The 27,973-nt window shown below is 36.7% G+C and overlaps 1 protein-coding gene across 1 annotated transcript; it reads right to left on the bottom strand.

Annotated features, from left to right (window-relative positions):
• Positions 1 to 493: 493 nt before the first annotated feature.
• Positions 494 to 23,114, bottom strand: akna (AT-hook transcription factor). Its single transcript, XM_084386749.1, has 24 exons — positions 22,735 to 23,114; positions 18,218 to 18,568; positions 17,822 to 17,990; positions 16,468 to 17,338; positions 15,874 to 16,177; positions 14,200 to 14,274; positions 12,740 to 12,896; positions 11,183 to 11,301; positions 10,950 to 11,009; positions 10,737 to 10,855; positions 10,012 to 10,177; positions 9,740 to 9,909; positions 9,416 to 9,583; positions 7,940 to 8,186; positions 7,717 to 7,820; positions 5,620 to 5,912; positions 5,244 to 5,397; positions 3,920 to 4,090; positions 3,699 to 3,826; positions 3,369 to 3,497; positions 3,180 to 3,275; positions 2,993 to 3,082; positions 2,722 to 2,875; positions 494 to 1,969 (listed from the first exon to the last, which is right to left on the bottom strand). The coding sequence occupies exons 2-24, from the start codon at positions 18,401 to 18,403 to the stop codon at positions 1,714 to 1,716; spliced, it is 4,386 nt and encodes a 1,461-aa protein (XP_084242875.1). The 5' UTR covers positions 18,404 to 18,568; positions 22,735 to 23,114; the 3' UTR covers positions 494 to 1,713.
• Between the last annotated feature and the right edge of the window lie 4,859 nt (positions 23,115 to 27,973).

The following is a 27,973-nucleotide window of genomic DNA, read 5'->3' as shown; positions in this document are numbered from 1 at the left end:
CCTTCACCAACAATCCCTCTGGCCACTGTGAAGGACTTGTATCTGTCATTCCCAAGACAAATTGATGTATTGGCAGCAAAAGGAGGCCCTAGTAGATCATACTAATAAATTATTGTGGTCTAAAACCCGGTGTTTCAGTTTCATTCTCTAACCCCTGTATATAAAAAGTATATATTATATATATTTTATTATTAATAAAAATTACTCATTTTATTTGATTAATTACAGGTCTGGTAATGGCTACCTGTTATTTCCAGGTTTTCCATGACTGTGGGAGCCCTGTTACATTGAACAAATTGTTGTGGCATGGACCATTTGATTAGCTACCAACCTTGATCACTGGATTCTGAATGCATGATACACTAGCTGACTTTCAACTCAGACTTCTCTCCATACAAACACCTGCAGCACATCAAGAGAAATGGAGGAGGAGTGAAAGGTCCAGTTCGTTAACCAGCTGTAAGGAACAACAGTAGCATGACACGGGTCAAATATAGAATCATTTATAGTAGTAAATAAAAGTACAAAAGTACAGCTCTATAAATACAAAAACACATAAAAGAAACATTAAACAAACGCTACCAGAGTCAATAAAAACAAGCAGCACTAAAAATACAGTTTCCCAAGAAAAGTATATATAAAATATTTAGTAACAATCAATATCTCACAACCCAATAAAACAGAAAAACTTACGCGCACACCTATTCCATTATTGGTTCCACGAAGTAAAATGCATGTTGGTCTCAATGCTGCTACAAACACTTGTGGGACTCAAGGTATGCCGAATTATACACACTGAATTAAACTGCTGTTTCTGACAAGTTAAAAACAGATATCCAGTTTGAAATTTGGAAATTCCAGGTAAACAAATGCAGCACAAAAGTACTGTAATATAAATACAAACACAATCACCCAACAACTTCAAGAACAGCACTGTAACTACCCCCCCCCCCCATTAGAAAAGATAAAGATTTAAAAGCCTTTCACTAACAGATATGAAAAACAAATCCGTTTCACATTCATACTGTGAAAGTAACTTTTCTTATTTGTTAAAACAAATATAAATCTACCACACTGTGGATATTTGAAAAGGTTAACAATGACTTGCCAGGAAAAAGGTCTAGTACAGTGGACCCAAAAAGCCTTTGGACATTTAAAACGCTTACAAATCCAACTGGTATCTGTAAAACTAATTCTGTAAAATAGTGGATGTCCTCAAGTTCTACTAATATTTGGAAACCACAATGTATCCACGGCTTTATATTCATTTATAACAGTATATTTTATAGTATAGTTTTTTCCATTTAAAACCTAACAAAGGTTTCACTTCAAAAAAAAAAAAAAAACAACTTTTTAGTTCAAAAAAAGCAACATTTCTTGTATTTTTTGCTTTCTAATTCAATGACATACATCTTTAAGTGTGGATTAAGTTTTTTTGAGGTCACTGTATATACAAATCTGTATTGTTTAAGCTACCATAATGCAGCTCTCAGTCTCTAAAAGTCACCTGAGACATTTCACATTTTCCAGCATTTTCTGCTGCAGCGCTGTCGTCATTCACACTGCTACGAGAAAAAGTTGTATTATGTAAACTAATAAAAAACGTACAAACATCACTTTCTTTATGCGAAACAGCTGAGCAGCAGAAATGTATTATTCCTCATTTGAAGTCACTTTGGATAAAAGCGTCAGCTGAATGAACAAATGCTGGTGTCAGTAGGTGTAGGATGTGGTGAGGAAGCTACTGCAGTGCAGCCCTGAGGACAGAGAGTGAGCCATGCGATGCGAGACCTTTTTCATGTTTCTAGCCGCTGTGAGGGCGCGGGTCAGAGAGCCGTCCAGAGAGAGCTGCTGATGGTCCAGAGAGAAAGAGCGTCTGCGATGACCTCTGACCCCATCTCTGCTGGGACTTGCTGTGATGTTAAAGGGTTGTGAGTAGGCCTGTGTCTTCACAGGGCTGGAGAAGTAACTGCAAGAAAATGACACAGAGTTCAATCATTTTATATGAATTGTATAATATAAATGTTATATAAATATATTATATATTATTACACTGTTCAAAAGAGCTTTTTTTTTTTAAAGAAATTATTACTTTTATTTAGCAAGATTAAATAGTCATTACATCAAAGAATCCTGAAAAAAATGGCAACTGAAAATTCAGCTTTGCCATCCCATAAATAAATTCCATTTGAAAATATATTACAATAGAAGACAGTACTTTTAAATTATAATAATATTAAACACTATTAATGTTTTACCGTATTTTTGATCAAATAAATGCCGCCTTGAGCATAAGAGATGTCTTTCAAAAACATTAAATAATCTTACCAACATCAAACTTTTGAACGGTAGTGTAAATCAGCATATATAAGTCAAATCATCATAGAGCAACTGGTTGTTCTAATGGAACAAATAAAAAATATATATAAAAACAATAATACAACAAAACAAAAAGTAAAGTCCAAAACTCAGAGGGCACTAATTTTTTTTTCACTACAAATTATATAAACAACACAACAACTTGAGTAAAATCAATTAAAAAGGTATAGAATTATTTGGTTAATTTTGTGCTTCAAATTTCCACAGTGATCTCAGACAAGTTTTAATCAAGCTTGCAAAACTCATCCATTGACAGGAAGTTGAGATTGTTGAGAGTGTTCTCATACATTTTTCTAGAGTCTGATTCATTGTCGAGGCAGCAGCAGGGGAAAAAGTACTCACAGAGCTGAAGGATAGACGGGCACATATGGGATAACTGGAACACCTTCCTGCAATGTGGGGCGAGGAGCCACTGTCACATTCACGCCTCCTCTGTCCCTCTGTAAAGATCTCATTGGCTCTCTCCTTCTGGGGGTGGAAACTGGCACCTGATTGGCTAAATAACCACACATGAGAGTCAACATGATTCTTGGTGATATACAAGTCACATTAGGTGAATATATCAGCAAAATATTTCACATCTTCATTAGTTTATAGATAATGAGGTGCAAACCTGTTTGAGAGGCTCTTAATGCACCACACAAAGGGCATTGGCTACAGGAAGTTTGTGTGAGACGTGGAGAGCTCCTGCTCCTCATTGGGCCTTTAATTAATAGTGTAAAGGAAAGGAGGATAGTTCATGAAATGTTAATCTCAGTAAGTTTCAGATCCCATTATCATGATAGAGGGAGGATGCTTACGTGTCGAGGCACCAATGCGATCTGATATGCAGTGTAGACAGGTAGGTTCCGGTCCTCGGCTCGGTTCCATTTCATCGCTATTATCGGATCTGCCTGCTGATGTTCAATTAAAATGACCACAAATTGTTCTTGACTACCATATCAAAACCTGGTCATCTATGTTCAATTATAACAAAGATCTATTCTTACAGGCACTGTCCTGTTTGTGACGTTCAAATCCTCTGGTTTGTCTTCTTCCTCTTGATGTCATAGGGGACATCGGGACATGTCTTAACGTTGATGTTCTTGGCTCAGACTGGATTTCCTCAGAATCAGTTGCTGCAGCAGGGTTAATAAGGAGCATGGTGAAAAAGTAATATAATCTCTCTATCAGAGCTTAACTGATTCAAACTTGGCATCCAAGTGTTTCGTTATTCAGGGCCGTTGAGAAAATCTCTTTGCATCCCTATCTTACAACAAAGACATGTGCCATATTTATCCTACACCGATTTGGAAAGATTTGCAAGTAGCTAAACATACTCAGGTCAGTTTCAGGTCGATGTCGAGGTAAAGATGCTGATCTCTGCCTCAGGATGGGTCTTGGTGAGTATCCTTTCTCTTTTTCTCCATTCCTCTCTCTCTCTGTCTGCCTTCTCCTCCTCTCTGACCTAATAAGAAAGATTTGGTCAAATCTTTTTGAAGTTGTAACACATCTGATTATTAACTACAAGTTCAAGGCAACATATATAATATTTTGATACCTTAAATGAAACCACTGCGGTGTTGTTGTCTGTGGGTGTGCGTGTTTTCTGGTGTTTTCTGTGGCAGAAGGGGGCGCTCTAACAGGACTTGCAGGTTTGGAGAGTCTCAGATTTCCCTCTAGTCTCTCCTTTAGTCGGTTCACTTCTTGCTGTAGAGATTCAAGAGCCTCTCTGAAACATACACAATGCATAAAGGCAGTTTTTGTAGTTTAAAGAGGGAACAAAACATGAAATTCAATTAAAATCAGTCACTATCTGGAGTTCCAATTTCAATGTGTCAAATTAATGCTGCGTTGACCTTTTGTCCATCAAAAAATCTTTAAAAAAAGTAATATGGTTTCCACAAAAATATTAAGCAGCACAACTGTTTTCAACATTGATTATAAGAAGAAATGTTTCTTGAGCAGCAAATCAGCATATTAGAATGATTTCTTGATATGTAATGGACGCTAAAAATTCAGCTTTGCATCACAGGATTAAATTACATTTTAAAATATGTTACAATAGAAAATAGTTCATTTGAATTGTGATAAATATTAACGTTTTTACACTACTTTTGATCAAATAAATGCAGCCTTGGTGAACATAAGAGACTTAATTCAAGCTTCATTCAAAAAAATATACAGACCGCAAACTTTTAAACGGTAGTGTACATTAAAAGTGTAAAAGACGACAGAGCATGTCAAATGTTTCCCTTCATGAACAATTTTAAGTTATAGTAGCAGGCCAAGTGTCCTCTTCAAAAGTCCCAAGTCATGTTGGGTCAGATGATGTCAAGAAGTCATTATAAGTTTTAGTATGGACCAGATTTTAAACGGACTGTTAAACGTCACAATTTCGATGAAACTGTTCATGTTGGCTCTAAAGATATTTTGAGTATGTTAGAGTTCAGATCAACACAGGGTTTAGAAATAACCATTGCAGTGAGAAGCGTTACAGGCACTGCCAGAAGTGGTGGGTGTGTGGATGTGGGTAGGTGAATATTTCAACCATCAAAAACACACAAGGGGTTTTATTAATAGCTAATGGTGATTAATGCTGGTCTCTTGATGTGGAGCAGAATACATACCAGCACTATCTTCAGCTAGTCTATTTGAGAGACAAACTCCTGCTGAATCAAAGAAAGGAAAGAATGAAAATGAAATCTAATTATCCAGATGGAACTCTGGCTGCCATAAAGTGAAAAATGATTTTATGGAGACCACTTAACACCACTGGATTTTTTCCCAGAACACCCTTACAGTAGAGCCCTGGCTCAAAAGAGCAGCCATAAATCTCTGCTTGTTTGTGCTGAAGTGGCCATGTCAGCCTTTAGGAAACTCACTGGTGATTTGTTAGCTGAACGGAACTTTGGTCTTCGAGGTGGTCTTCGTGGTGATAAGGCAGGAAGGAGGGGCTTCTGTGAGAGCGGAGCTGCAGATTGGCTGGTTGTGGGTATTGGCTATCCTGTGCTTTTTCCTCCCCTGATAAGAAATGGACTGAAAAATTATGCATAAAAGCAGGATGCAGAGAGAGAAAAAGGATGAAAAGAGAAATGCAGGATCAGTATTAATGACGTGTTCAAATATCAGCCTTATTCAAGACAATAAATGTTTTCATGGTAATGCTGTAAAAATCATATATATATATAAAATATTATAAAAAATATTTTGACATGCTTTTTGTATGAAAGTCAAACCTATTCTAATGCTGACACCCACCATGATCACTTCCATGATCTGATTGGCTGGTCAGACTGCTTGGCCAGGGCGGGATGGCGCTATTAGGCCAATGAAGGGGGGAGATTGATGGAGAAAGGCTGGAAGAAGAACACCTTTCCTCCTCTCCTCTCTTCCTAACCGGACCTGTGCATCCTCCAGACATGCTGAGGTGTTCTCCTGGGGTATTCGGAGAGGGTTGTGAGCGAGAGGCGGAGACGGCAAAAGGCTGCCGAGAAGGAGGAGCAGACTCTGGTCTTTCTGTGTTCTTCATGTGCGAGCCAGACGGCGTGGAACTGGAGAAGATATCAGAAAAATATAAAACCGTATAAAATCACTAGTATTTAAATAAAATTTGAGTGGTGTTGCCAGACTTTTTGCCCATTTTATGACCAATCGGGTGGAAATTAAGTCTTGTCACTTAAAAAGTAAAAGCACACCTCTAGGGTTGCGCGATATGCTCCATTTTCATATCGTCCTATCGTCAGCCTGTGAGATCGGCGATACACGATATTATCGTGAGGGGGCGGGGCTTACTTATTTGATTATTAACTTGCTTATTTACTCATCAATTTGCTTGTTTTATTACTTCGTTTTAAATGAGAATCTTTTTTCTATTTTGCTAGCAAAGGTGGAGTGTTTATTAATAGGCTAAATCAGGTTATTTCCTGGTATAGTGAGGAAAAAAAAAAAGATCCTAATCATTCTTGTATCTGACTCGGAGTATTTCAACATGTCAGCGGGAAATTTACGGACACACATTATCCTCTCATGCCGTTACAGATCTGCAGCATTTTGACTGTTTGACGAGATGTGAACACGTTTTAATTTCTTGATTCAAGAAAGAGTCGGAGTCTGCGATATATGTCCTCCTACCAGTGCTCTCTCTGTCTGGATGCACTTCACATGCGCACCGCACTTCAATAACGCAGGTGTTTTAAATGCCAGGAGAAATCAGAGGCAAAAATCTAAAAGTCGATCGGTTATACGCCGACTTAAACTTATGACTTGACTCTGATAAAGGAAAACGGGTTAATCCGTTTACATGACCACATGCATTGTCAGTTTATTCAGCATAATCGAGTTAATAACGTGCATGTAAACGCGCTCAATCCCTGAAAACGAAAGCAGAAACGGACTGAGCTTTCGCTGCATTAACAGCACGTTCTCTCAGAGTCGACGGTGGATAACGGTACAGCAACTATCTTAATTTACTGGCTGAATATTTCTCTTGTGGACTTACATTATTGACAGCGAAAAAATTAGAAGAATATTTCTTGTTAAACAAGTTTGAAGTTGCTTGTGATTTTCACAGATGGCAGAGTTTCACAGATGCTTCGTGAACTAAAGACTTTTATTAGGCCTAGGCGGCCTATATCATTTTATTGATATTATTATTATAATTAATATTTTGTAATTGTATTGTTTTTAGTGTTATTCGTGTCATTAAATATTTTGTTAATGTGCTATGGAAACAAAATACTGACGAACAACGATGCCGCGTCTTCATCTAGGCTCTGTATAAAAATTATGCGTCTGTTAAAGCACTCTTGACAATTTGTGAATGGATCACCTTGCAATGAAATTTCATTGTGGGATGTAGTTTTTGTTTTGTCTGTTTTAAAAACATTTTCTTTGAGGAGTCCTCATACGCGCGTGATATGGCGCAAGTGTGGTTATGTGGTGATGTCGTTATGAATTTAGGCAAGGCAAATATAATTGTAGTTCCTAATTAATTTAATAACTATACTAGCTTCATAATAATAATAATGATTTAATACATTAATGGAAAAACGAGCCAATTATCGTATTGATATCGGCAAAGGCATCTGCCATCGGCGATATCTCTGTCTATCGTCGATACACGATACTATCGTCTATCGGCACAACCCTACACACCTCTCCTCATGTCTGTATCACAAATAGTGCAGGATGAGTCCCTAACCCGAAGTATGAGCAAGTTAAAGTGATGCTTGTTTTACTGAGTACCACTAAAGCATTATAGATCACTGGTTTCTTATCTAATTAAGGGGTCACAGAATCAAAGTCGAAGTGCTAGAGTAGACATAGTCTGGTCTACACAGTGAAGGCGCTTCATACCTCACCACTGCCCTCTGTTGTAGAGGACTGTGTACTGCAGGAGTGAGCTGACTGCTCTCAGATCCCAAAAAGCCACTGTCTGTCTCTGGAGACATGACCCCATCCTGCAGTGTAAAAATAAATGCAAGACCTCTATTAAAATAATTATTCATGCACATAAAGAAAGAATGAATCCTTTAACTATAATATATAGTGTTGTTCATCACAAATAAAGTACAGTCACCAGAAGGGGCGCTCTGACAGTCTTGGCCTTCGCTTTCAAGCCCATAGTTTTGGGCTCTATACTCTCTGCCAGGCTGGTTAGGCTACTGCTTTGAGTTTTCCTGCTTCCTGACATTTTCTTCTCACTGCCCTGTTGCCCTGGCAACACCGAGGAGTGGCAAAGAGCCTCTGGGTGAGTTTCCATAGAGTCACACACCTGTGACCTAACAGATGGGCTGGAGCGAGGGACACAATCTGCTGCTGGCTGCCTAAAGAATGAGAGACTGGAAAGGTGAATGAGAGAGCAAACAGCCAGGTGTTGATAATAGTGCAGTGCGGATTGAACTGCTGCTACCCTTAATTATCTTTCAAAATCTGATAACAACATAACAGCTGATGTTTAGATCACAAACACATAAGTATTCTTCTAAGTATCTGTGTCATTTACCTTTATTTATATCACTGAATTAGTATAAACTGATAGAATCTCAGGGTTTCTAAAATGGATGGGGCTTATCAGCCAAGATGTTCTCTAATTGGTCAGATACAATAGTTCTAATCCATGGTACACCTGTCAATTTTCTCAAATCGGTTAACATGGCCCAAACAGTGATGTCTGGATAATTAAATATAATAATATAACATTCTTTACTGTTTAAAGTTGCTGATCCCATATATCTTCTTAACACTGCAAAGAAAAAAAAATGTCTTACTAAATTTTTGTCCCGATTTCAGTACAAATATCTAAACATTCTTAAATCAAGATACATTTTCTCAAGAAACAAAATTGTCATGTTTTTTGAAAACATTCACAAAATTAAGTGAGTTTATCTGCTAGTGAGGTAATAAACGTAATTCAAAGGGAAGTGAATTTTTCTTACACCACTAGAAGATATTTTTCTTGTTTAAAGCATAAAGTCACTGAATTTTAATAAGATATAAAGTGTGGTTTTCTGCAGAGGCGGCTCATAAAAATGTTGGGGTGGAAAAAGCGAGAAGGACGATCTAATTTGAATCAAATTCCCAGTTATTCATGTAATTCATGTCTCAGAATGTGAATTTCTTGTTTGTAATTTCACCATTGTAACGGCATAAAATATTACTGACGTTGGAACCACTACTGCTTTTCCCAGAGACATAAATTACGTGATATTAGTTTGAACTGCTCCCACTGATAATCTAGCAACTACCTTAATTATGGAGAGTAAAAATATTGAATATTTGATCGCCAACAAATTTACCAAGATTAAAAATGAAGGAAGACCCCGCCACACCGAAGTTGGATATAGGCTACTACAGCAATCACCTAATCAAAAAAATTCCCATTTTAAAATCCACCAGTAGCCAAAATTAGCCATTTTGCCTTTCAAATGAATGTACCTTGATTTAAGAATGTAAAGATATTGTACTGGAAAACAATACTGAGTAAGAAAAACATTGCAGTGCATCTGTGAAGCTGATGTACTGAAATATTATGTGAAATAGGCTCAGGACTCACTGCTGAGCAGATTTTGTCATCTCACTCTCATTAATAGTCCTGTGTCGTTGTCTGACCATTACGCTTTTTTTCCCAGAGGGAACACAGTGTCCAAAATCCAGCAAGTCACGGCTCTTTAAAGTCACAGCTTGGTCCAGCATCCCAGGGAGCTCTTTAAAACTCTGATAGCTGGGTAAGAAGAAAATAAGAGATAGTCTGACATTTAAAGCTGTTTATATATATATATATATATATATATATATATATATATATGTGTGTGTGTGTGTGTGTGTGTGTGTGTGTGTGTGTGTGTGTGTGTGTGTGTGAGGTTCAAAGGTCACTCACCAACCCATGAGGTTACTGAAGTCTTTCTCCACATGCTTGTGTTTATCATAGAGTGGATGAAGAACAAATGGGAGGATCTCTTCTTCCTCTCTGTCTGCATCACTCTCTCCGCTAACTGAACTGACCTCCACACCAACACAAGCCTCAGGATAGACAGCTGACAGTGTGCTCTGAAAAAGAATGGAGGAGAAAATCAGTAATTTTCTATCCTTCATATCTGTGAGCTCATGAGGTCAGAGGTTAGTGAGGTGTCGAGGTTAAGTTTGAGGCACCTCGGGTAGAGGTTCAGTCTCCAGCAAGGACACAGAGAGCACATCTGAAGGAGGGAGCGGGGTTAAAGTAGACTCAGAAATGGGTTGGTTCTGTTCTGCTTGCTCCAGCCACTCCTTCATCTCATCCAATCGCATCCCTGACCTGAAGATCTGACCTTCTAGGTCCCTGTGTCACACACAAACACACAGTATGCATATTCTGTACATATTACAAACCAGTGTCACAAGAAGTAGACAGGAAGCACAGCTTTGTCAATATTTGCATCGTCATCAAACAAAATAAAAGTTTTTTAATGTTTTGAAAGAAGTCTTGTATGCTCACCAAGGCTGCATTAATTTGATCAAAAATCAATTAAAAATAGTAATATTGTGAAAAATTATTGCACTAAAATTTTGCTTTATATACTTTCAAAAGTAATTTATTCCTGTGATGACAAAGCAGAAGTTTCAGCAGCCATTACTCCAGTTTTCAGTGTAACACGATCTGATATGCTGATATTTAAAAAAATATGTTCTGAATAATATTTTTTATGATATTCTATGATGAATAGAAAGTTCAAAAGAACAGCAATTATTTTAATTAGAAATATTTTGTAATGTATTAATGACTTTACGGTCACTTTTGATCAAATTCATGCATCCTTGCTGAATAAAAGTATTAATTCTTAAAAAAAATGTCTATAAAAATCTAATGGTAGTGTATATATATTTAAAACATATGCTACCTGTCTGGGTCAAAGGTGACATGCCCGCCTTGTCGCTGCTGCAGCATCTGATACCGGGCTCGTGCATCTAGGTAAGCCCTCTCAAGAGACTCTTGCCCCTGTGCCAGTGTGGAGAGACCCTGTAGACAGAGGATTCAGACTCAGTCAATCTGACTTCATGTCTTTAAAAATTCACGTTTTTTTTTTGTTTGTTTTTTACAAGTATCATCATACTTTTATCTGTTCACATGGCTTGAGTTTCCCATTCTTTAGAAGTGCCTCAAAAGCATCAACCTGAACAAGCAAAAAAAACAAGAAATAAAAAGTTGATTTAGGATTCAGTGCACTGCTGTTAAAATAACAAGATTCCAGCTGATCTGAATCTTTTTTCTTGAGTTTGACATAATGATGGTCATTGTTACAGGCACATTTAAAAGATCCGAATAGGTTCTTTTAAAGTTAGTTACCTGTAGCTGAAATCTATGAGTCTGTTTGGTCAGAGTCTCTGTTAGATGGTCTGCTGTGACAGATCCAGAGCTGATGGAGCTCGCAGAAGAAGGGCGAGGTACTGTTTTTCTGGAGTTTTCTGCAATGCGAACAAAACAATTTACCAATTTAGAAGAGTCCACATACCCATAGCTCTAGAGAAGAGCATTTTGCTAAATATATGCACTCATATTCATTATAATTTTACGTAACCTGTTAGTGATGTCTTATTTAATGTATATTTGTTATTACAGTCACCATTAAAATTTCAAAAATGAATTGAAATGAAAACATATAATTGAAAAAAACTATATCATTAAAAAGTTTACATGAAAACTGCCATAATTTGTAAAAGACAGTAAATAAGTTCAATTTTTAAAAATAAATTTCATGAATTAATGTATTATTAAAGCTGCAGTCCATAACGTTTTTGGATTAAAAATGATCCAAATTAAATTTTTGAGCAAGTACATAACCAGCCAGTGTTCAAAACTATCTGCTTGCCTTAGCTCGATTCAAAACGGTAAGCTTGTAATAATGTTTTTGATTCCAGTGGTACTGGTGGATTTCCGTGGGAAATTCGAGCATGTCTCTGCGTCATTACGTCACATCTGTACACATAAAGAAGGTGTCTCGGCTAGTAGGCTATATTGCGTGTGAGGATGTTGGTGGTGGAGATTTATAGCCTTTTCTCACAGCACTTGATATAATTAAACTTATCAATTTGATGGCAGATCCAGAAAGGTTCAAACGACAATCACCAGTGACAACTGGAGATTCACCCGTTGTAAAATGCAAAAGACTTCAGAGTGGCAAAAAAAAAAAAAAAAAAAAAAAAACACTGCAACCGGGCCCATGCGAAAACAAGAATAATATCGTAAGGCATTAAATGTAGTCACGCAATGCTGATGTTGTTAACATTAACAATTTGAGAACAAAGTATAATTTGCACGGTTTGACGTGATATGATAAGCGATCGTTAGATTTAATCAGCGCGATTTACTGCAATGCTTTTTTCCCTTAGCTGGTCAGAACAAAAGTGGATGTTACTTACTTGTTCAGGTGACATTTTCTGGTGAAAATTCTTATGTTGGTCATACTTCCAAAAAGTAGAATCTGTGATTACGAATGACAGGATCCACGCCGGCGCGGTGACTGACAGCCGCACATTCTCCTCAAAACATTGGATTCATCCGTGCTGTGCCGTGCCAAGGCACAACCCGCGTAAAGTTGATAATTCCGCAAATAACTGCAATTGCAGATTTCGAACAGAGATGGCGACAAAGAGGACATAAAAACTATGGACTGCAGCTTTAAATAAACGTTATTTGGGGTTTTGGTTTTTGGCCAAATAATAGCTTTCATTTCGAAAAATTATTTTAGTGCATCAATAGAAAAAAAGAAATCACCCAAAAATAAAACTTCTGCTGTTTTCTTAACTATTACAGAAAATGTTACTTCTGTTTGATTGTGGTTAGTGTGCAATTTATGTACACTATACAAGCACACTGTTTCAAAGTGGTGTCAGTGTGGTGTACCGGAGCCATTCTTCTGCTGGGTCAGGTAAGCAGATCCTGCGCTGAACTCTGCCCTCTGTGCTTGAGGAAAACTGAGGGTTATGACCTTTGACCCTTCCTGAATAACACCTGACAGGATAGCTGTACTGGGCTTTGGGGGTTCAGAACAGAGACCAACCTGAAAACAAACAGCACATAAAAAAACAATCATGAGTTGACACGTAAAGAGCTACTTTAAACAAAATCTCTTCATTTTCTGTCTGAATTGGGAAAGGCCATTTCTTAATGCCATTTCTAGAGTTGTATTATTTATCACCCACCCCTATTTCTACATCTAAGAAACCACAACTAAGTCAATAAGGGTTATCATTGAAGTGAATGAAACCTGTCTTTCTCAAGCTGTTGTTTCTGTTAAAGCAGAAGCAGATGGCCAGGTCATGTGATGGAAGAACTTAATGAGGATTACAGCAAATGCAGCAGAAGATGCAAAACCGAACAGAGAAATGGCCTACAATTATTGGCCTAAATAATAACCAACATTGCTCTGGGAAAGGTTACGGTACTGCTGAAATGAGTTCAGATGAGGTCATGACATGTAACACTGACCTCTTATGTAACAGCGAAGGTATGTGACATCACATCCTGTTATAATTCTGGCTCAGGACCAGATTTGTTTCAGGTCACTTTGTCACTTGTTTAGGTGACAGTGCTCTGTGTTTATTAACCGTTTTCAACACTGATGCAATCTATGATCTTATTAGACACATAAAATAGAGCTCATTTCATGAGAACGATAATAATGATAATAATGATAATAATGATGATAATGCCATTTAGGTTGTTAATTGATTTAAATATTTAATCATAATAAATTCCCAAAAATTGTTTGTAGATAACGTGTTGCACTCAATTGCTTTTAAAGGAAATAATAAACTACTAAGACATGTAATTACTGTATTTGTGCAACAATTTGTGCATTTATTGGCGTAAAACAATTAAGTTAATAGTATTTTCAGTTGCATACATTTACCCGTATAATATCAAGTATGCAGATAATTGAACAATTTGTGCAAATAATGCTTTTGTATGTACACTGCTTATTGCCTTAGTTTGTTTGTTTGCTAGTTTGCTTTTCTCTGAAAGTGTTTGTCCTCTGAGGTAAACCTTCTTGGCAGGCCTTTTTATTTGAGGAAAAACATCACAATCAGAGAGAGCCCTCAGTTTGAAGATGAGCCTGTGCTTCTGTATGGCAGTGCTGCTAAACAGAGGGCTGTGATTATGGCCGTCACAAAAGAGATTCTGAATATATATTGTGTTGACTCAGCCTGAGGAGTCTAAAAATAGCTCTCGTCAACATCAGAGCAGACGGAGAAAGGAGACAGCCCTGCTGATACGAGGGAGAGCATGGCACTGAATTCACGTCAGCCTTCAAATGAAGGGAAAAAAAGCACATAACCATAAATACAGTCTGTGAAGCCAACCTTTGCTTTAAGGCGAAGTCGATCGATAGTATTTTCAGCTTCTGCATACTTGGTAAGCAGCCTGTTATAGTCCTCCTGTAAGAATAAGCGAGGTGAAAAAATAAGAGACTTAATGCTTCATCTTTCAATTTAGCCTAAATGAAAATAAATCAGTATAATTTCAAGTGTGTCAGTATGTTCAGAATGCTATGCTACCCAATTTTTTGGAAAAATAGTATGTACTGTAGTATGTATATTACAGCTATAACCTACTACTTTTGTCAAAACAAAAGGGAAAATGTTTCCCACAACACAATTTACTTATGCTTCCCTATTTAATGTGAACAATAAACTATATGAATATCAACCAGGATTTTAACATATCAGACTAATAACAGTTAAGATACCTTTACATAAAAAAATGCAAGAAATGTATTTCCAAGATGATCAAACATAAATATAGCGAGACCATATGACAGCAAAGTAGCATATTATAGCTTAAAATGTTTATTATTCAGTTTCATATAAATACACAGAATACACTACCGTTCAAAAGCTAAGGTTCAGTAAGTTATTTAGTTGATTTAGTTAATAAAAAATAAATAAATAAATAAATAATATAATATATATATAAAACAAAAATTTTAATAATATTTCACAATATTACATTTTACTGTATTTTAAAACAAATAAATGCAGCCTTGGTGAGCATAAGAGACTTTAAAAACATTTAAATGGGTCATGGGATGGATTTTTTATTATGTTAATATGTTCCTTGAGGTTCACTTATAATGTTAGTTTTTTGCACTAAAAAAAACAAATGCATGAGGAAAAACAATTGTTTTCAAGCCTCGTCCTCTGTCTGAAATGATCTGTTTTTAAAGTAAACGGCCACTGTTATGATTTGCCAGCGTCATTGCATAGGAAACAGTACCAATGCCCACTCGCTAGTGCACGCGAGTAAGTGATTTGAAAACATAAATCCATATAAAACCGTAATTTACAGACAAAGCATTATGAAATCATTTACTTACGGGTTGTAATGCAGCTGCTGTCAGATCCAATACAGCTGGCTGCTTAATCTTTCAACAAACGTTTCTTTGCAAACTCTCCATTACACTGTGCCTCGCTTACAAAATGAAATGCTCTGAACAAATATATAATCCTCCGACGTGATCCGGGATGCCATTAAAATAAACTGGACGCGTCATAGTGAACATTCTTTCACTCTTCAATTTGTCCTGTTGTCGACAGACTCAAGAGCATGGAGCATGTCAGAAACTGAACGAGCATCTGTATAGTGTATCCAGTGTAGACAGCGTCAATGATTATAATGGGTTCTATTTGCTTTTGACGCGACGCTCACATCCAGTGCAAGCAAGCAAATGTCATCTGTTAAGGAACTGAATGCCAGTGGGTGGGGCCTATGGTGAGATGATAAGAGGTGGACAGTAACGAAGTACATTTACTTATTATTAGAGTATTATTTTTTCTGGAAACTTGTTTTAATATGTTTTAATGGTACAAAGACCTTTTATATGTCAAAAGGCAAATTTGATTTCTCGTGTCATGATGACCCCTATAAAAAAATCTTACTAATCCCAACTTTTGAACAGTACTGTATACTATGCAGTGTGCAGTTAAGAGTATACTAGAATTTCATTGTGAACAGTGTGTTCACTCCTCTTTACGTACCTGCAGCTGCTGCATCAGTGTGCTGGCCTGCTGGGGGCAGCGGAACTCCTCTGGTACTGTACTGTGCAGGCGCTTGAGGGTCCCACTGGTGGAGGGACTTCCTGGAGACCCATCAGAGTTGCTCAACAGGACCTCTCTCACAATCTCAGCAGGGGATTTGAACACTACAGGAAGATCTGGGTGTGAAGTTCTATCTTGAGGGGGTCTACTGCTTTTAGGAGGTTTGTATCCACTGTTTTTCGGGAAACAAACCCTCGGCTTCACTTTGGAGAAATCAGGTAAGGGGTGACTCAGCTGTCCTTTCCTAAGAATACATACAGAGCAATAATTGATACAATTCTAGAAAATAATTAAACTTTACAATAATACAACAAATTCCTTTTTTAAAGTTTATTTTAAATAAATAAATGCACATTTATTTTTATTGACAATTCTTTATATTATTTTCATATTTTTTTATATTATTTGCAGAGAAACTTATATTATATACATTTATTATACATTTATTTTATTTATGGGCCAACAAATCATGGGTCAAATTATTGGGTCAAAATGTTTTCATATGAATTTGTGTTCGTCCATTTTTCTTCTGACCTGATGTCATCTGGATCAGTGTGAGAGGTTTTGGAGGTTCTGTGGTTCTTCATTGCTGAAGATCGGCGAGGTGTAGGAGGTGGCGTGTGCTCTGAGGGGGAGACGTTTGCTTTAGAAATGCACTGTGCTGGAATGGAAACCTGATCGTCACAGGAAGCAGGGTTTGTTTTTCTGGGAAAGGCCGTTGGAGGCTGCAGGTTGTGGTTAGGACTGTGTAACCTTCTTTCTAATTTTTCTCCACTCGTACTATCTTGCATTTTTCCCTGTCTGATTTTCATCACAGGGCTTCTTGGTGAAGCTTGAGGTGTGATCTTGTGTTTAATCTCCTCCCCCTTTGATCTAACAGCGTGGTATGTTTTAGGAGCGGGACTCTGGTAAGTGCTAAGAGATGACTCTGCCCTTATGTCTAGCTCTGGAAATGTCTCCGCTTCAATATTACAGTTATTCATCATTTCCTCTGAGGACAAATGGGGAAAACTGATGGGATCAAAAGCGTTTCTAAAGGAACGATGTGAGACTGGGAGAAATTGCTCATCGGTTTCCTTGAGTTCCTCACAATCACTTTGCTCAGATCGCTCTGGGACTCCTGAAATTGGAATGTTTTGGGGGATCTCAGTCATTTCGTGACTGAAATCAAGGCTCTTCACCATTCCAAACATAGATACCATCTCCTCTGTGATAGGAAATGTTTGGTCCGTGAATCTCTGAGTATCTTCACATGTGTCCTCATCCGTCATGTCTAACGCTGTCTCTCTCTCTGGGAAAGTGTTTAATTTGTGCCTTTGGATTATTGGGCTTCCTGTACCATCCTCATCATCAGTCCAATCTTCCAACAAATCACTCTGGTCTTCCTCTGCTCTGTGTTCTTCCACTAAAAAAAGACAGAATTATACTTACATTACTAATTAAAAGTTTGGAGTCTGCAAGATTTTTTTATATGTTTTTGAAATAAGTCTCTTATGCTCACCAAGGCAATACAATAAAAACAGTATTGTGAAATATTATTACAATTTAAATTTAAATTTAAAATGTAATTTTTTCCTGTGAAATTGTGAATACTGGAGACTGCTGAAAATGCAGCGTTGGCATCAGTGTCACATGATCCTTCAGAAATCATTCTAATATGCTGATTTGGTTCTCAAGAAACATTTCTTATTGTCACTGTTGGAAACAGTTGCTGCTTAATATTTCTGTGAAAACTGAGATAAAAATTTTTTTCAGGATTATTTGATGAATAGATAGTGTACCTATGTAATAATTATCCCTGTTCACAAAATAAAAATCATTTCACTACACAATTACTATTTATGCTATTAAACTCAGCTGCGGATGTTTAAATGAACTGAGTCCTTACGCAGGAATACAGAGCGGCAGTCGTCTCCAGTGGCCTGAGAGAGCGGCTCAGAGTCCAGCAGCTCACTCAGGTGACAGCTTATCGCCTCTAGTGCAGGTGGAGGCCCATACTCCGGTTCGGGGGTCTTCACGTCCCACAACAGGTCCTCTGCAATCTCCTCCTCTCCTCCCTGATTCAGAGAATCATGATATACTTATTAAAGAGTTTAAAAAAAAAGTACCATTATTCAAGAAATAAGGCATAAAATGGATAAGAAATGTTTCTAATTAAATGCATTTGTCTGCTGACAAGCGTTTTTAAGAGTAATGAGACACTTCTGATGAAGAGTCCTGGTGGGCCTGCTCTAAATGACCAATAAATGGGCAGATATCAGTCAAACACCTCTGATGTCCTCACCTCCTGCTGCCCTTGACTCTCTGCCAGACCGATGATGCCATTCTCATCCATCTGGCTTTGGAAGTCCTCATCCAGTTCTTCATCCCAGCTAAAGTCCGACCCCTCTGGGCTCGAGGGAGAGGGGTATGCTGGAGCTGGTGTCCACACCAGAACTCCTGCAGTGGTGCGACCACTGCTCCGCTCCATTACCTTGCTCTTTATCTCTCACTTTTATTCCACCTTGAGCTCCTGTACCACCCTCACCTCCTCCACACTGACACTGAGGTCTTCTCTCATGGTTGACCAATTACGAATGTTTTTACGGACAGGTGTAATGTCCACTTATAGGTCATCAAGGTGATTGAACACAAACTGAAAAACACAAAAATAGCATGCTTTTTTTTTTTCTTTTTTTTTACCTCTAGTGCAGTAATCAAGTTACTTTTCATGATTTTCTGAGACATAAAACGGTGTTAAAGGAATTGTTCGCCCGAAAATTTAAATTGTCATAATTTACTCACCCTTAAGTTGTTCTAAAGCTGTATGAATTTCTTTGTTCCGTTGAATACAATCGAAGATATTTTGAAGAATGTTGGTAACCAAACAGTTGCTGGTCCCCATTGACTTCAATAGGAACCAGAAAATATCTTTTTTTGTGTTCGACATACAGGTTTAGAACAACTTGCGTGTGAGTAAATGATGACAATTTTCATTTTTGGGTGAACTATCCCTTTAAGAAAAAACACTGAAACTAATTTAATTAACAAAGATAAATAACTGAAATCCATTCAAGCTGGAGGAGAAAGAGGTGACTAAAGAGAACCGTTCTAAGAGAAGATACCCTTAAGCATTTGTGTAACTCCTTACAATAGTCTAATTAATTCTGTCATTCATGTACTGTAGCTCAGTGCTAATTGAGCATGATGAAAGGCTACGCAAAGTCTGTAAACAGCTGCTCTGAAGTGGAACCACAAAACATCTGAATAAATAATGTAGCTCTTCACCTGCCTTATAAGCCCTGACACAGAGCAACCGAACATACATATACATATATAGAGAGAGAGAGAGAGAGAGAAAGATATTGAAATGTCTATTTTTTTTATCCGAAAAAAATACTTAGGCCTATCTGAAAATGATCAAATAGTATTTCATCTGAAGTTGCATGTAAATGCCTTTATAACTATAAAGCCCTATCAGCTTATTTAATATATGTACAGTACATACATTTTGAGGTCAAGGCAGAAAAAAAAAAAAGTTACTTCATTTTTTAAGTGCTTAGTTACTTATAACTTATTACTTAAGTTTATAACTTATTACTTGAGTTTATTACATTACTTAGTCTACTTTTTATGGAAAGTAATGTTATGTTACTTTTGCTTTGCCTTTTCTCATCTGGGCCGGGGGTTGGTTTATTGTTTAATAATACAAAATTTAAAAAAGTCCTAAATTTGGTAAATGTTAAGACCAAAAGTGAAATGAATAAGCCTCAGGCTGAAGGAAATGTAAATTCACACCTGTACAGTAGAGGGCACAGCTCAAACAAACCTGTGAAGAATATAATAAGCAATAAGCAATAAATGAAGCTGTGAAGCAATAAATAAATAAATACATAAACACAATGGTTATATGTAAAGTCATTATTGCTTTAGTATGGTTGAATTGGATCATCGAATTTCAGCAGCAAAGACATTGAGTAATAAAGTGAGATTAAATACATAAAATATATTTGTGTAGGGGTGGTTGAATATGATTTTATTGAATTATTTTTTTAATCCCTTTATTTTCATTTTCTTAAAGACAACAAACATGCACAATGACACCAAAATAGTAACTATACATGTAAATATCTAAATTTCACTTTTCTAACTTTAATTAGTGTGTAATATTGCTGTTTGAGCATAAACAACATCTGCAAAGTTACGACGCTCAAAGTTCAAAGCAAAGGGAGATATTTTATTTTAAAGAAATCGCTTTTTAAGGACTACAACAAATGGCTGGTAGGGACTACACAACATTCCTCCGGGGTTAGTGACATCATGAACCCTAAAATTTACATAAACACCGCCCCCGGAACACGATCTATAGATTATCAAGACAGAATATGCTAATCATTGACTAGACGATAACTACACATCAGCTACATAAATTCACCAACTAACTGAAATGTTGTCTACATGTTGTCACTTCTTCATTAGTCTCTCCATCTTTCTGACTTCGGTTTGAACATAAAAGGCTAAAAGTTTCAAAATTTTCAGTGCATGTCTGTGTGAGGTAAAAGGACTCAAGCGTTTGAAGCTCCGCCCCCCTGTGCTGGGAGCAGCAGCTCATTTGCATTTAAAGGAACAGACACAAAAACGGTGTGTTTTTGCTCACCCTCAAAAAGTGACGACTTTAACTTGCTATATAAAAATATCTGTGGGGTATTTTGAGCTAAAACTTCACATACACACTCTGGGGACATCAAAGACTTATTTTACATCTTGTGAAAAGGGCATTATACCACCCCTTTAAACATATTTAATTATTACAGGTTTGCATAATATTCTAAGTTTGCAATTCACTGTTCACTTCACTTTGAGGAATACTGAATACTAAATACTGTTTTTGTGCAAGTGATATGATCAAATGCATGCTCACATTTAGTCTAGAACCACAAAACCATCATGTTTTTCAACATGATACTAATAAGAAATGTTTCATGATTAGCAGCAAATCAGTGCCGAAGTAGTAAAATGTGAAAAAAGAAAACATTTGTGTTTGACCTGAAGGCCATTAATAATTGCATAATCAAAATGAGAGCTTCACTTTCGTTTTATTGATGCATATTATTGCTTTGGTAAAACAATAAGCAAACAACAGTGTGGGATGTGAATGGTGTGAGGTGTTCTTCAATCTCAAAAACAACCCTCAACCTTCACAGGGCCCTTGGTTGCCATGGTGACCACACAACAACAATCTCTGCCATGCGCTGCCGGCCACAGGCATCGTTCTAAGAACAGCCAATCAGCATTCAGAACACTGCTTCATGGCAAAGATGAATAGCTGGGGAAGAACTTTCCTTCTGATCTATAAGAAAAGCTGCTTTTAAAAGAAAAGCACCGCTTAATTTTTCTAGACTAAATTTGGTTTACAATCCTTTAAATTGTGACGCTGCCACATTCAGAGCATAGTTGCGAATACTTGTCATTTTAAAAATCAAAACAAGGGCATTAGGTCTAAAATACAGACTAATCATAATCTGAGAAATGGCAGTGACCCTAACAAGACACGTTTCTTCATAAACTACAAGTACGGATGACATGTCCTGTGTAGCGGACCTATTTGTGTGTGTGAAACTTTTGTTTGTAGCAAGCAACTATTCCATAAAGACTCACAAACCATAGCAGTCTGTCAGCATGAACACAAACGTCCTCGCCGAGGGAGTCTGCTAATCTCCTGAGTGCAGTGCATTCTGCAGCATACGTTAATTAACCGCTTGTCTAGATCTCTGCCATCCATTCAGCGAGCCTGTGGTGAGCTCAGCCAAAAGCAACACGTATCCTATATATAGATCATGCACTGTTACTGCACTTAATAGGCATAACAGTGGCCACACACACACACACGGCGCTGAACAGGATTAATAAAACGAACAGTGAGCCGTAAAGCTCCTTATGGGCCAAGAAGATCCACAGTGTCTGAGGAAGAATATTTGTGTTGTGATCAAACAGGCCACAAGATTGACTGTAATGTCAGTGAAATGAAATGAATGTGTCACTTTCAAACCATGAGCATCTCTTTCGGGTTGACTTGGAAGGATTGGGATTATTGACCATTATATGAAAAAGGTTGTGTTAGAAGACATTTTTAGCACAGAAACACCTGACCACAGCCTAGAGTTTTATATTACATTTTTTACGCATCAGATCTGTTTATTCTAGTTCAAATGGTTGCTTTTTGAAAATAATATATGAATATTATATAATAAATTAAATATAAATATAATATTAGGCTACATTAAATGTTAATACTTCAATAATAATCATATCAACATATATCACATCACATAATAAATGTTGAATTCATTGTATTATAACAAATGATATAAGGCTACATTGAATGCTAATAAATTAATTAAACAATAATCATAAATGTTGTTTATAATAGTTTTATATAAGGTATATCATGTCACACAGTAGAACTATTGTCACTACTTCATGTCATGTCATGTTAACTACCATTTACTGTTTCATAACTTAATTATCCAGCTTTATTTTGCATATTAGTTACGACAAAATGTTAGCATATCCAATTTATATTGCATAATTCAGTCAGTCTAGTAGGCAAAATGAATAAACATGTCCAGCTTCTATGAAATATACATATATAGCCTATATTACATTTTTACAACTTGACTAACGAGCAGATGGTGGTTTAACCTGTTGATCAAGAGCAAAAGCCCTTTGGAAAGTTGCGAAAGCACTGTTCTGAAATCTGTTATTGTGGACTTTAATTAACAAGCAAAGCTCCACTGACTGCAGTATAGTAGGATTCCTTACCTTGGACATCTAAAAACAGCCCTCTTCATGTGAATACATAAACTTCAGACTGTTTCCATGAGAGCAGCACACAAACTAGCACCACCAGCCCGTCCCTCCTCCATCACTAAGCGACGGGGCAAACATGGACTTCTCACCTGCTTCTTGACAAATGTAACTCAAGCTTCCAGGTCCCCTTTACTTTTGTTTTTGGTTCAGCTCTTCAGCTCGAGCGGGTCTCGCGTGTTGTGTTGCTCGCGCGAGCCAAAATCTCTATTACTCACTCCACGCGACTAGTTTTATTTCACTTCATACCTACGAGTTCAAGTACAAAGCGAAAAGTGTATGTTTTTTGTATTCTGGAGTGGAAAACTTTATATTTACTTTCAGATAAACCCCAGCAAGCTACAACAAAGACGCAGGATTAATTAATTATACAGTTAAGAAGAGCGAGGCGTTGATTTGAGGGCGGGGCTTCGTTGTCAAAATCAACAGAACGCTGGTTTGGACGTTTTGATTGGCTTAACAGGGAAGAGGGCGGGGTTGAAAAGACCCGGACGATTCATATGGTCCATATAACAGCATCCTTCTCTTTAACTTTACCCAGAGCCGTTAAACAACTTAATGCTTCTGAAACTACGAGATAGTATCTCTCTTTGGGATGTCATCATGTAACCGAATACTGACAGAGCAACAAGCTTATTTTTTATAGTCATAAGTTTAACTCACTCATAAGTCAACGCACTGCAAAACGGTTGTTGTGATACCATTATCAGCCACATGATGTCGCCATATAACGGCTTTTTAAACTATGTAGATCTGTAGCTGTCTTTAGTGGAAGAGCCATTCCACCGAATGGGTAACATTTTTGTCCCCAGAAGATCATTTAATTTTGAAGAGTCACAACAAGCAGATGTCACCCATTCGGTGGAATCACCCGGAAATATTCTCACATATTCTGTATCATGATTACAGTATTCTTGGAGCATCAGTAAATACCATTGTGAAAGAATATGGTAAACATAGATGGTATAGCCTAAATCAAAGTACTAGTATTATTATTATCAGTAAACAGACATTAACGTTTTTATCCATATGGAAATAATAGTGTTTTTATTTATTGATACATTCTTAATCTCATTCTGATATTTTACTTTTTACAGTTATTTCAATGTATTTTAAACACAAACAAATAGAGACCTATATGCAAAATGAAGCCTGCAATCAATTATTTCCACATAGCCTATGTTTTATTCATTCAGCCATACGCTATATGGTTAATGAGGTTTTCTGCATTGTACACCTCTAATGGTTTTTCTCTGTGTTTTGACACCTAATGAATGAGAAACCACACGATGCCTCCTGTTTGCAGATAACTAACCAGTCCAGATAATCATGTGTTTGTGTGTATGAATTGGTTTGATCAAATGCTTCAAGGCACGCTACTAGGGAATTACTTCATATTTTAGTGAGAAGTGAGGGCCTATTAATTTTGCATTATCTTACTGATTATAGTTAATGAGATTTGTACCTGCCACAAAGCACCAGAAATTGTGGGGAGGTGAAGAATAGAAAGACAAAGGGGTTATTTTTCTTTCTTTTGTTTTTTTTGCACTTTATCTTTATTGGAAAATAAAACACACTTTCTGTATAAATACCATGGCTGTGTAGTCTTTTCTTTAAACTGTACAAGAGGCAGGCAGACAGAGGAACAAAGGCAGCGGGTTGTTCAGGTAAAACAACTTTTGAAGGAATAAAATAATAAAATGACTAAACACATGATTCTGTGGAAAAGAGGTTTCAGCATGTCTAAGTTAAACCATGAGTGATGCTGAGGGAATTATTTTGAATGGAGCTCAAGCTGAAATTTCTCTCAAATGCTGTCAGTCACTTACAACACCAGCAGATATCAGCAAGATGAAGGGTCTCAAACTTTATTTTCCTCACTTACGACTGCCAAGACTCCAAGACACGTCACTTATGAATCATAAATGTAGTTTTGAAAATTCACCTGCATTTCGCACTCTCCTCAAACTCACTTCATTTTGACTTTTATTTTTAAAGCATTACCTCTATTTCCAACACCTCAGAGGTCATGACCTTATTAATGGTATCCAAGAATTAAAAACATAAATCATAATTTTAGCATGTTCAATCAATTACATTCATTGCACTAAATATATTTTTAATTAACACATTTTAAAGGACAAAACCATAATATTTAGCGGTTTATCAATTACAAAATGTAACATTCTTTAACAATCTAAAGTCCAAGTAATTTCATTCAATTTTCTTCATTTTTATAAATATGTTGAGTTGACTGTATTCATCAAGCTCAACCTTTAACCCTGTAACCGTAGTTAATATAATTTTATTAATAACATTTAGTTCCAAACTAGCATGACCTTTTAATTTTATTTATTTAATGTTTATCGGTGGAAAATCATGAAATCAAGGTTTAAAACTGTACCAGTGTTATCATTTATACCCTTATAGTATTTATTTTAATATTTTCAGTTTTCATCTTCAATTTTAGTAATTTTATGTGCTTTCGTCATTTTTTATTAGTTTTTTTCACTTTAATTAGTTTTAGTAAATGTAGTGAACTTACAAAAATTTTCATCAAATATTAAATTTAGCTTTATTTCAATTACTTAAAACGATTTGAACAGTCTTAGTTACTGATAATAACACTGAACTGTCCTTGTACAGTTACCAAATTTTGTGTACAAGGTTAATTATAAGGCAAACCTCAGTAAAAATGGACAGAGAATAAAAAAGCTAGTTTAACTGAAGTTAGCAATCAACAAATAAGCATAATTACATTTTTTAAGACTTTGAAGCCGAATCTGGAAAATCTTGATTCTGTATGTGTTTGGGGACTTGTGGATATATGTTTGTATGTATCTGAAGGTTGGTACGGTCAGAAATGCTTTGTTCTTTGATCTGTGTTCCCATCCACCAATGAAAAAAACACCGCAGCTCCACATATGCGCTACATACGAGTGTTCTCCATTTGAAGAGCTGCTTCGGTGGGATGAGATGCTGGTGCAAAGACCCCTTTCTCTCTCTCTCTCTCTCTCCTCGGATGCCTTTCATACTGATACCTTTGAGCACTGCAGGTCTTTGCCGTGAACGTTCTCCGTGGGATGAGCACTGAAGCAATGCTTTGACAAAAGAGCACATGTCATTCCTAATGCTGTCAGACAGGTGTGTGCAGAACTGAGACTTCAAGGAAGAAGATTTCACTGGATAAGTTCTTTACTGCTTTCAGATGACTTATTTAAGTGCACATTTACCCAACTGCGGGAAGTAAAAGAGATGAGGATAAAACGAATATGCAATAAGTAAAATAAACAAGAGATTTTTTTCTTTTCTTTTCTTTTTTTTTTTACAAATAATTTACCTAAAATATATAGATATACCATATTATATACACTGTTCAAATGTCTGAGTCTAACAAGCAACACACTGTGTGGGTTTGTAGAGGAGTAAAATGGTGGCGTATGTGATCTAGGTGGGCTGTCATATTAGAGAAAGTGGGCAGGTGGGAATGCTGTGCTTGCACTAGTCAATATTTCAAAGCTTCAAGTAGATCTCTCTCTCTCGCTCTCTCTCTCTCTCTCTCTCTCACACACACACCTCGGCTCTGTGGGACTGTTTCACACACTGCCTCTGCATTCAAAGCCAGACACACTTACACACACATTACAATAACACCATTTCTCAATTTCCTCTCCCACTCGTCCACCCTTATATAATATGACTGACATTGTTGCTTTGTGTCACCACCTCTTCCCAGTCTGTTCTCCCCCCCCCCCCTCAATGCATCAATCAGATCCCTCACGGAAGATCTAAACTTTTCATTAGTTTCGATGGCTGCTTGTCTCTGATTGCAATGTCAAGTTCCTGCTTCGCCTCTCGTAACTGGATAAAGGGTCTCCTCATTTTCTCGCTCCATTTAAATAAATCTGAAAGGATTTTTCTTTCTGAGACTCTTCACAATGCTGGCATGCTGTCAAAGGCTCTTCTCAAAACCTAGTGAGCAGCCTTACTGTCTATGGCCTATATAAAACCCATCCTTACTGAAATCTAAAGGGACAGTTCATTTAGAAATGAACATTTTGTCATCATTTACTCACCCTCAAGTTGTTTCAAACCTGTATGTGTTTCTTTATTCTGCTGAACACAAAAGAAGATATTTTGAAGAATGTGGGTAACCAAACAGTTGATGGACCCCATTGACTTCCATAGTATTTTTTTCTCTCCATATACTATGGAAGTCAATAGGGTCCATCAACTGTTTGGTTACCCATATTTTTGGGTGAACTGTCCCTTTAAATGATTTGGAGCGGCACAAACTCAAACAGCACACAGTGAGAGACTCGACTTGCAACTGACTTCATTAGTATGCTGCTATGCTACAGTAAATGTTTTTAAGCAATACTGAATTAATTAGATTTTAAAATATCAAACATTTATTGCTTTGTCCAACATTTTTCCTGCTTTGTACATCTCAGTGAATTCTGAGATTGTCTTCTACATGAAGGATAAATCAGAGCTCAACAGTAAGGTTTTTTTCCTGCTGTCCAGGTCAGTAGTTCAGATTTTTACTTGCCCTGGTAATGCTTTCACTGGCCCAAACACAAAAAATGACAGTTAATATAACATCTTTATAATAAATATATAATATAATTATACAGGAAATGCTAAGACAACCATAAATTCAAATACATTTTACTGGAAAATAATGATATACCCTACTATTCAAAGGTTTGGGGTCAGTAAGATTTGAGTTTTTTAAAAGAAATAATACTTTTATTCAGCAAGGATGCATTAAATTGATCAGAAGCGACAATAAAGATTTTTGTATTGTTACAAAAAAATAGATTTCAAATAAAAGCTGTTCTTTCATCAAAGCATCCTGAAAAAAAATGCTTTCCATAAAAATATTAAGCAGCAAAACTGTTTTTAACATTGATAATAATAAAAATATTTCTTGAGCAGTAAGAATGATTCAGCATATCAGAATGATTTGTGAAAGATCATGTGACACTGAAGACTGAAAATTCTGTTTTACCAATGACATTTCACTATATTACAGTTTTTACTGTATCTTTGATCAAATAAATGCAGGCTTAGGAGACTTCTTTGAAATATATTTAAAAAAAATATGCCGCAACATTTTTTTAATGGTATGGGACAGTGAGGAATCCTTATTGTTGAGCCGTGATGCACGTGTTGCTGCCTTAAAATTTGG

Source organism: Rutilus rutilus, assembly GCF_951802725.1.
Source record: "Rutilus rutilus genome assembly, chromosome: 18".
Classification (NCBI taxonomy): domain Eukaryota; kingdom Metazoa; phylum Chordata; class Actinopteri; order Cypriniformes; family Leuciscidae; genus Rutilus; species Rutilus rutilus.
This window is presented reverse-complemented; position numbering and strand designations above follow the sequence as displayed.